General features: G+C 42.7%; 1 protein-coding gene across 1 annotated transcript; it reads left to right on the top strand.

The window, feature by feature from the left end:
• The first annotated feature begins 1,767 nt into the window (after positions 1-1,767).
• On the top strand, positions 1,768-10,734 carry ilrun (inflammation and lipid regulator with UBA-like and NBR1-like domains). The gene is made up of 5 exons (XM_070848764.1): positions 1,768-2,017; positions 4,131-4,285; positions 4,423-4,620; positions 4,826-5,130; positions 7,712-10,734. The coding sequence occupies exons 1-5, from the start codon at positions 1,860-1,862 to the stop codon at positions 7,745-7,747; spliced, it is 852 nt and encodes a 283-aa protein (XP_070704865.1). The 5' UTR covers positions 1,768-1,859; the 3' UTR covers positions 7,748-10,734.
• Positions 10,735-11,417: the final 683 nt, after the last annotated feature.

The raw sequence follows: 11,417 nt of genomic DNA, 5'->3' as shown, positions 1-11,417 counted from the left end.
GTTCCGCCTGAAAGTCGCCTCACTGGTTCAGAGCGAAGGTTCTGTTTTGCATTTTATCTTAAATTAGACACGATAATTGTTTATAATAATAAACAACTACACTAAATTATGTTTATGCAAAATGTTTTTCGCCTAATTTCACATTTTAACAGCAAAGCACAAATTGTGAAATTAGGAACATTTCAGTGAAATTTTGGTGTCTGTCGTTCACAAATAACACAACAACAAGTTCTGTTTGTATTTAGATTAAAGATCTTGCCCACTCTAAGTAGACCCTTCATGGTTATTTCAGTGGTGTATTTAACAGGCCAAAAATGTAGGGTAATTATAATTGAACAAAAGTGAAGCAAAGTGTAGCAAACACACCGTTGTGGAAGTGGTAGCCTTTATGTAAAGTAGAAAGACCTCAGTATAAAAACTCTTTCCTACTAGTAAAAGTACTGCATTCACAATTTTGCATAAGTGGAAGAATAGACGTAATGTAAGCAAAATGAACCAAAGAACTCCAAAATAATAGTAGTAGCAGAATGGCCCCATGTTAGTTAGCTGTGTTATTGGGTTATTATTATTACTGATGTTGTACTTTGTAAACAGCATCTTAATGTTGTAGCTGCTGGAGGTGAAGGTAATTTAATTCATTACTTTATGTTTTGTTTGGAAGTTTAGCCGATAACAATCCATCATATTCTATAAAATCAGCATAGTACACATCTATCCTTCAGAGTAACAAGTAACTATAGATGTCAAATAAATGTAGAGGTGTAAAAAGTAGAAAAAGGCCCTCTGAAATGTAATGAAGTGAGAAGCAGCCTATATAATGAAAATACTCAACACCCTAAAAATGTATTTAATGAGGAGTATTTAAGTACAAGTACGCGTTTGGTACAATCGCTACATAAATATAATCTCTATATGAATGTAATGTCCACAATGTACACAACAGGTACATGTGTCAGAAACAAAAATACTCCACTAATTTACTAATTGGGAGCATAGCATCAGAAAACTATGTCTGTATAGTTGATGATTCCAACGGTATCTTGTCTTGTATAATGTCTTGTAATGGTTTGAGAAAGGAATTTAAATACTTTTCATGTGGTTTTGCTGATTTTCTACCACAGATATGTCTTCAGGATTTTAGTGAAGTAATTTGATAAGTTGCTTAAAATAACCTCCAGGAAGAATATTTTGCCAACATAATATATTTTAGATATTTTTTTCCCTCCAAAACATTCAACCTTTTCACCTGCATGAAGACAAATGTAATTTTTTTTTTTCAGCTCAACCGTGATTATAATTGTTGTAGTTTTTTTTCTAAAAAGGAAAAGAAAATCTACAACTCTAACAATATTCTCTAATAATTCAATATCAGAGTTACAAATATCACATCCAACAGTGGACGTCAGGTGTTTCCAGTATTGAGCTGCAAAATGACCGACTTGTATTTAATTGATAGACTAAATATCTTTTATTTGAAGCCTGCTGATACTGTTTATGATCTACACCTACAGCACCCTGAGGATCCACACAGTGTGTGCTGCTGGCAGTGTGCCGTGTGTGCCGTGTGTGTGTGTGTGTGTGTGTGTGGCACGGGGCAGCAGAGGCGCTCATTGATAAACCAATCAAAACGAGGCTACAAATAGCAACAGATGACGTCGACGCCCACTGCGTGATTGGCGAAGGTGACGCGCGGGCTGTTGCAGCGTCAAACATCGTCCCCCTGCTCGTGCCATGCGCACTGACGCTTGTTGTTGTTGAGCTGGTTGTTATGGCTGGACGAGGCCTCGGACTAAACTGAGAGAGGACCCCCCCTCCCTCCCCGCACCACCCCGTCTCCGCCACGGGACACCCCGCCACCCATGGAGGGCACGGACATGGACGTGGACGCGGAGCTCATGCAGAAGTTCAGCTGCATGGGCACCACGGACAAGGACGTCCTCATTTCGGAGTTTCAGAGGCTGCTGGGCTTCCAGCTCAACCCGGCCGGCTGCGCCTTCTTCCTGGACATGACCAACTGGTGAGTGCGGGGATCCAGGGGCCTGTTTCGGGCAGCAACATGACGCTAACACAGCTTCACAATTAGCCACTTAGCGCAGCCAAAAACGCCAAAAAAGCGGTGCTAAGAAACTGCTCAAAGTCCAGAGGAGCGTTTCATCCTGCCCACACGGGAAACGGCAGCTAGTTTGTTCACTCCTGAAGATCGTTTCGGGGGCAAACGGAAGTGAAACGGTAAAGTTTGTCCCAACTGTGAGTTATAATGAGGTGAAATGACTGGAGGGGCAAGCTAGCTAACTAGCCAGCAGGTTGGAGTATGCACAGGGAGCTCCCTGAGCAGACTATCTGCCTCATTAAGGTCTGACAGAGACACATTAACAACCTGATCTTTGGGGGAGACACAAGTCGGGGCAGCTCCAGACCTCCACGTTAGTCTGCCGACGTAACCAGTCGTGATCCACCAGACAGACAACAAGTGGTCTCCATCATCAGCTGATAGCAAGCTTTAAGTTAATCAGCGGCCAACGGCCTCGATCGCATCGCTTTTAAAGGGAGAACCCGCCCAAAAACACAAAGTCACACTGTTCAGATTTCACATAATGAGTGAGTAAATAATACAAGACTGCAAATCAGAGATGACATCGTCACAGTCACAGCTGCAGAGATTTGCCCACTGAAACTGGTCTCAGAGGAAGAGTTCAAGAAAAACCACCCTCATCACCTTTAGTCATACTTCCATGGAGGCTGTTTAACACACAGGCCGGGTTTCCCCCCTAAATGCTGTTTAAGTTGACTCATTTGATCTCATGATGGGTTAGCAGATGACACAGTAATCTCTTTGAAGGTTTTCCACCATTTGTTTACACACACAAATACATTTACTAGTCGTGGCATACACCACTGCTGTGGCTCTGGTGCAGCCATTTCAGGTCAGAAAAAAGATAACCGTAGATGATGTCGGGGATGTCTTCAGGCTTTTCTCAGCTCGACCTTGAAAAAAACAAAATTATATAAGAAAGCCAGCAACACGAGCTACAGATATGGATGAGAACCAGGCAGGAAGAGTTTAATCTAAGACATTATCGAATTGCATCATGGGACACGTAGGTCTCAGGGTTGACTCATGCCAGTGACCAAAGGTGTCGTCGTAGCTCAACCAGAGCGCTCGTAGGATGGTCGAACAGCGTTTGAAACCCCCGTTCAGTCTGACAATGTCTGCATTTGTCCAAAACAGGCAATCAAACAAGGACGCCCACTTCCCCGCAGCAATACACCAGGAGTTCAGAGGAAAGTAAAGAGAAAGCAAACCTGGGCTGCACTTCTCTCTCAAGAACTTTTGTGTTGAGTGCAGACTGACCAAAAATCCCCTATTTGAACATCTATATGGAAGTTTGATGCAAAATCGCTGCGGTGCCCCTTTTAAATATCTGGCATTTGCTGTAGAACAGTGCCTCTGCTCTTATTCCCTCCAGGAAGTGTTTTATTTCACAAAATTGCGTGTAAAATGTGTGTAACAATTTCTCAGAGCCCATGTTGCCATTTTTTAAATTCACAGTTTTGTTCAACCTACAGTCGAAAACTCAACATTATTCTGTTTACTATCATAGAAATCCAAAGAAACCCAGACGTTTATTACATTTTAGAACAAGGAATTGACTGCCCGTATTGCTTCAGATGAATTTTCTGCCGATCAGTGGCTTCACGGAAAGTTTCAGTGTCCCTGATGTTACTCCGTCCTGTACTGTACTGTCTGTTTAGAGGCTCCAGGATTTTTCTCTCTGTGCTCCACAGTGCACAAAGAGACTGAGCTATATCATTCATGTGAATTCTATTTTACAATTAATTTTCCTTTTTAACTGTCACATTTGATGAACATTTGATGAAACAGTTTGTGAGGCAGCAGAGTAGACAGACTGTCTGTCACCTGAGCGGCTAGACTCACCAAATGTCTTTTATTACTGCATTACTATTGAGAATAAATGTAAAGACCCGACACTCTGCACAAAAAGCAAATACCTTGACTGTCAATTTTCTTTGTATTAACTTATTTTGCTGCAGTAAAATACAAAATGTCATGGCCATATGGATAATGCTCACTCACTAACACCCATGCTCTTCTTGTTGTGTCGGAACAGGAACCTGCAGGCTGCTATTGGTGCATATTACGACTTTGAAAGTCCCAACGTCAACACGCCATCCATGTCCTTTGTTGAAGATGTGACAATTGGGGAAGGAGAGTCTGTTCCTCCAGATACACCGTTCACAAAGACCTGGAGAATACAAAACACAGGTGTGGAGCGTGTCGCCGCGTTCACGTGTTGAGCTCTTTCAGTATATGTGGCCTCTCTGCATCTGTATGTAATCTACGCCCGAGCGAATGTCCAGGTACAGCTGTGTTTTGACTGCACTCATCTCTGTGCTTTACAGGTGCAGAGTCGTGGCCACCTGGGGTTTGTCTCAAGTACATTGGTGGGGATCAGTTTGGGCATGTAAACACAGTTATGGTAAAGTCACTAGACCCCCAGGAAATATCAGATGTGAGCGTTCAGATGCGAAGTCCCACGACGCCAGGCATGTACCAGGGCCAGTGGAGGATGTGTACAGCCACCGGATTATTCTATGGAGGTGGGAATTCACCAAACATCTGATATGTTTCTGACGAGGCAGTTTATAAGGATGCAATTAACATTTATTATCATTATTCTGCTTTTGTGTTCACTTTCTTTTTGTCCACCAAACTGCCTCTGAGGGCAAGTCTTTGCCTGACCAGCCAAACCAAAAACCAGTCACACAGTCAGCCCACGTCAGTTTATGTTTTCTTCCTCCGCAGATGTAATCTGGGTGATTCTTAGCGTAGAAGTCGGAGGTCTCCTCGGCGTGACCCAGCAGCTGTCCTCCTTCGAGACAGAATTTAACACCCAACCCCAGCGCAACGTGCAGGGAGACTTCAACCCCTTTGCCTCGCCACAGAAGAACAAGCACGACGCCACTGACAACAGCTTCAGAGATCCTGGCGGCGCCTGGGAACGCACACAAGAGCCAATCCAGCAAGATCAAAATGGACTGTCTCATAATGCTGTAAATAGAGCGTCAAACGGTCTCCAAACCAATCTTTCTGTGGTGACTTATGGGCAGGTATGTATGAATCAACATTAGGGTTTCACACTTCAGAAAACCACAATGCTTTTACTTTTACTTTTACTTTTAGCCGACCTTACCATCTGCACTACATTCACAAGCTCAGTAATACTGGTGATTTGTGTGTGTGAAAAAAAAAAAAAAAAAAAAAAAAAACCTAGATGATGACAGTGGAACGTGCCTCCATCTACAGTATTTAGTCTGGATTATAATTCTATGGGTGTCCCATTATGTGGTATATAAAATACTTTTTTTTAAAGGGTCGCCCTACATAATAATCATGATTTCATTTACTTAGCACCTTTTTAAAAACAGTTTTTACAAGGATTTCAGTTTGGAGTATAACTACTGGAAGTCTGGAGCTGGAACAGTAAAGCCAAACAAAAGCAGGACAAAATTAAAGTGATATTAAGATGAATTTAACGAGAAGACACAAAAACACAGAAGGATGAAGAAAGATGAGGACGATCAAAGAGATGAATAATGCTAAAAAATGCAAATAAATACAAATAAAAGAATTACGACAACAAAAAAAAGATGACGTCACATAAAAGCTAATCTATAAAAATGGGTTTTACGGAGTCGTGAGCCTTCCCTCCTGAGGTAGGTTGTCCCAAAGGCCAGAAGGCCCCACCTGAGGGTCGAAGGCTCGTATGGGGTCAAAGTTTCTGCTATGCAGCTTGGGGCTAGATCTAGACTTGCTTTAAAAGTGATCAGTAAAATCTTAAAGTCAACTTAAGATCGAACAGCGAGCCAGGAGAGAGGAGCTGGAGCTTAAATGATGTGATATTGTCTGTTAAAACCAGTAAGAAGAAGTGGCCCTCTGACGCAGTGAGTTTTTAAGTTTGTGCATTTGTTCTCTAAAAGATAGTTTGCTGACAGGCCTTTTTAAAAACATAAAGCAGCTGATTTTCTTTGACAGACTCATGACTGTAATATAACAGGGTGTCACCGTGGGCATTGACTGTTGATGTGTTTACATTTGTTCCCTGTCATGTCTTGAGCAGCTGTTGTCTTAAACAGAACAACGTTTTAAGTCCGTGTTTGCCCCACAGAACGTTAAGTGTTGGACAAAGTTAGCAGGTCAGCGGCAACTCAGCTCTGCTCTTCTTGGAGCTTCGCCAGCCGTGGCCCTAAAAGCGTTTACCCCGGGTGTGGTGGTCACAGAAAGGCCTCGGGGTCATTTGGATAAAAACAAGTTACATCATGAAAAAGCTCCAGGGCTCACTAAAACCATTAGGGAGTCTCCTCCGGGGGCCACTTCACACACACACACCAGTTTTCACCTCAGCCTGGTCAACAGCTGTTGAGATACCAGGTGGTGGAAAGTTTCACTTGCGTCAATAAAACTTTGTTATAATAAGGTGCAGCCAGAGGAGGGCAGTTGGGACAGAAATGATAAACAGTTATGACACAATCAATATCAGTCCGACTGCAGCGTATTTAATTTCACACTGTTTACAAACTGATTCCAGCTCTTGTAATCAGGGACCTGTAGTTTCTTTGTCCTTCTTTAATCTTATGATATGATATGATATGATATGATTAATATAATAGAATACCTTTTGAGGAAATAAAGGCAATAGCTGTATGACCTTGTTAGTTATTGTTCAGCCGTTCCAGAGGTGGTCCGTTGATCCACGGTGAATTATCTTGGCAGCTATCAGATGAATTGGCCTGACATTTGGTGCCTGACTTATTGTCCGGCACACCACCAAAATGCTTAGTCCAAGTGGTGCAATGTGGAGCGGAGCCTGACAAGCTGAGCCTGAGTCGGTGTCACTGAACCGCTTTGACTTGCCGAACAATACGGCCTTTCCCTTTAGCGCCCCGCTCAGGCTGCATTTGACTGTTTTTGCAGCACAGTTTTGCCTAATCAAAGCTGTCAGGTCTTGTCTATCCACAACTTTTGTTCTCTGGTGTATAGCGATCAATACGGCCTAATGACATCGTTACCATGGCTACAGGCTTTCAGCTTTGTTAAAGTAGAAAAAGATCTGAGCTGATGGTAATGTCCTGAGACTGAGTGTATGATGATGAAGTATGTGGCAATACCCACACGAGTGTTGCTGCCGTTAGTTAGTGCGTTTCTTATGTTGCTGATTTATTGTGACACTTTAAAAGGTTTATGGTTCCTGTTCCTGTTACCACGGCGTCTGCCGCACTACGCCGCTAACTCCATTAAATCACCCGCGTCTCTCAGGTGGGGCCACATTGTTGTCATACCTGTAGTGGATGAGCCTTTATTCACAGCTTTGGCAAGTAGCCTCCTCTGGGTGGTTGAACTGGACCGTTGAGAACCACTTGGCTCCGTCACCCAGCCGGAATATTTAAATGAGGCATTCATTCAAGAGGACGCCGACTGAGCCGCCTCCTACACGTACTGCAGGTTTTGCCGCTGCCCTGAAACCGACGATCGCAGCAGCTCCTCCCTTCATACGTCACTGAAGCTTTCACACGTGAATCCCCCAGTGTGGAAGGAGTGCGCGTCGGCTCAGTTTAGTTTTGAATGGTTCAGCAAATTGTACTTTCATCCTCGCAGATATTCACGTTAATACCCTTTCTCTCATTCTTCCAGGGTATTCACGGACCCTATCCATTTGGACAGAGCTAGAATGACAAAGACCTCCCCCTCCCCCCCCCATCCACTCCACCCCACCCCACCCCACCCCCACCCACCCCCCCATGGCGGATGATGTGTGTGACACCCAGGGAGTCCTTAAATACAGAGGAGTCAGAGAGGGGGCGGAGGAACAGTTGTTTTATATTGACTCATGACAACCCTCTCCCCAACCTCATGGCCCTTTCCACAGAAACACAAACTACAGTGGGGCGATGGATCACACCTGCTACAGTGAAACATCCCACCTGACATCAACACCCGGATTCGCATGTGTGAATGCTTCATTTAAGAGTGCTATAAACCCTTAAAAATAGATACACACGACTATTTTTTATTTCCACTGTAAGACACGCCTAATTAAAGGGAAAATCGACCCTAAAGAATCTGCATCCATCTCGGTGTTCCCATGGGCAACTAAGTTCTTTGCCTCTTCTGGGTTCCTACACAGGTCTGGACACGTTCAGAAAATCCAAGACGGCAGTTCGACTTTCATCGGGATCATAGGTCATTTTGAGGCCGTGAAGCAGAGTGGGATGTGGGAGCAAGTGTAGTCTTTTATTCAAACGGTTCAGACTTACAAGTGTATGGATTATTTCCAGTTTTGCTCGAGATGAAAGCCACGCCGAACAATGTGGGACATTAAAGCGACGTGCACGACAACAATTACGACCGGTCGCACCAAACTAGTGGTCGCAAAGAAATACCGGAGCATCGCCGCGTTCACATCATCGGATAGCTCGGCATGGTTTAGAGATTTGGTCGCGTGGGGCTGCATCCATTAAATTTAATCACAGTGAACGCTTGATTTGGGCTGACGTGAAGTGGACACATTTGTCTGCTTTTCAGACACTACAAGTGTGAGTGCTTTCAGAGAGTTTCCCAGGTTCAATTACAACTTGGGTGTTGATGTGAACGCTACTTACAAAACTAGGAAGAGGGAGTTATGATACCTCCTGTATTAACTCTGGAATTTTGCTCCCACTATTCCTGCTCTTCATTTTGACGCACGAAAGGTTCAAACAACCTGCGATCTGGTTTAAAAACACACCTTGAGAGCTTAGGATCTACTGTCATGTTTTAAATATAACTGTAATGGAGACCCTCACTGACCACGGCTGGCTGCTGAGCCAGGTCAGATAACACATAAGGACCTGCGTGCTTCAGCCTGAAAAGAAGAATAAAGAAACACGAAACGGCAAGAATAGCAAACGAACATTTGAAATTTAGTCACAAAGTAGCATTACACTCAGGAGTTTGCAATCTGTGTGGTTAAAGTCAAAATAACTCAGAAAGATTTAGGAGTGTCCAGACGCCAATCGGAGATATCCAACCCTGTGTAGGAACCCCGTCTCTCCCAAAGATAAAATCCAGACGACACTATTAACGTGCTCTCTCATTAAGGTCTGCAGGTTCCCGGTTCAGACTGCATGTGTTTTTATTTTCCTCTCTTTAGGGTGGGTTTTCGCTCTAAATAGATGCTGAAGCGCAAAAGGATGCGAGTGAGTTTTGAGCAAGTGAGGTGTGAGGAAGGGTTGAAAAAGCCATCTAAATCTACTTTGCCTGATGAGTGACTGTAGTTTCTGAGTCCACGTCTACAGTATGTGTACTAGATATATATGAGCGTGTGTGGGCGCCTGTTATGTGTGCATGTACGTTATGGTTTCTCTTTGGATTTAACTGACATAAAAATGGTGTATACTACTTGGGCAAAGGACGACGTGTCTATTCACACACACACACACACACACACACACACACACACACACACACATCGATATCGAGAGCCTCTGAAGTATTGTTGAGTGACTCTGCACCGTTTGGACGAACAGACTCACTAACTGCTCCCCTGTTGTTATTTATTTGCTGTCTTCTTGTGCACTGCAGATGCAAAACGTTGCATTTACAGCCAGCAGGTGGTGCTAAAAATCATACGACCAACTTAACCTTGATTTGATAACATGCTGAGTTCATTGTGAGGAAATGTTTGATTCTATTTGAATACGGAGATGAATGGTTTGCATCAGGATCATTAGCACTGATGTTCTGTTACTGCTATTTGCACAACACTGTCCACCTCCTCTTGAAGAGGACGAGTGGTGATTTTTTTTGGCTTATTGTGGATGGTGATACCAGCATTTTCCAGAAAATTTTATTGGTGTGTTTTTTTTTGTTTTTTTTTTTTGCTTATCTGCTCTCCCCTACAGGCCGACGTTCTCCGCAGCTTTAAGATTTGTTTTCTTAGTGTTGAGCATAACATTTTTAAACATTACTTTCATCACTGCACCAATGTGTGATCTTAAAAATGAAGATTGATTCATGTTTTCTGGATCGCTCATTTGTGTTTTGCGCATTTTGTGCGATTGAGATGCACTGTCTGCTTTCACATCTGAATTTTTACTTCACCTTTGCTGTGTTCATTATGCCAGTCGGCAGGTTTCATTGTGTATTTTGGGCTCAAAAATAAAACGGCAAAAGATTCCACGATAGTGTTACAGTTTTTTCAAAGGGGATAATTTATTCCGAAAATAATTATTTGTACTTTTTTGATGCTTTAAGCAACCCTTCTCATAGTTTTTATTATGAACATCTTAATGTTATCCATATTTCAGCTGTTTGTAAAACTCACCAGCATTCTGTGTTGCGGCGTCTGTGTATTGAGAGTCCTCCTCCCAAACAGTATACACTGTTCTGCATTGCTTCTTTGAGTCACGACAGTCCTTTTTCCTTTTTGGGTGTGTGTTTGTGTGTGTCTGTAAGAGACAGATGGTGAGAAATCGGAACATTGCTGGATTCATTCTGTAGTTTTAGTTTGTGACTGTACGGATTTGAGATGGGTGGCATGGTGAGTGGATGACATGAAAGTTTACATAGTCCTAAAATAGCACATTTATCTGAAGAGAAACTGTCAAAATAAAGCTTTTTTTTTTTTTTTTTTCTCCTGTATCTATAATTAAGCATTTGTATGATTAAATTAACACTGAAACAATGGGTAAGTTGTCTTTTTTTTTTTTTCAAAGGGGCAAAATGCCCAGTCTTGCTTTTTTTTTATCATTATTTCTGCTTCACTTCCTCCACTAAGCTCAGTGAAACTTTTAGTGAAACGTCTCGACAAATCTTTGATGGATTGCTGTGAGATTTGGTAGTTATTCACGGTGACAAAGGATGAATCTGACTTTCTTAAGCGCCACCATAGACACGTCTTCTGTGAAATATCTCGACATCTATTTGATGGATTGGTGTTAAAGAATTTCATTTCATCATATTCATGGTTCCCAGATGATGAATCTTAATCACTTTGTCATCCTCTGACTTTTCCTTTAACGCCGCCATGAGGGCCACATATTAGTTATCATTCTAAGATGCTAAATGAAGCTGGAGAACAAAAAGCATCATTGTTTTCAAAGAATGTCAACATGCTAATGTTAGCGCTCAGCTGAGAGCACGACCACACCGCGCCTTTAATGAGTGCAGGCTCACAGAGATGCTGCTGCCTGGCTGTAGTCTCACTGTGTTGTGGACAACTGCTGGTTGTGTGTGTGTGTGTGTGTTTGATTTTATGTTTTACTTTTCAAACATACAAAATGTCTTAGAGTTTCGTGGACAGGTATTCCTCGAATCTGAACCTCGTCCCAATACTAAGATGAGTTCACACTTACCCTGG

Source organism: Pempheris klunzingeri, chromosome 2 (genome assembly GCF_042242105.1).
Source record: "Pempheris klunzingeri isolate RE-2024b chromosome 2, fPemKlu1.hap1, whole genome shotgun sequence".
NCBI lineage: Eukaryota > Metazoa > Chordata > Actinopteri > Acropomatiformes > Pempheridae > Pempheris > Pempheris klunzingeri.
This window is presented reverse-complemented; position numbering and strand designations above follow the sequence as displayed.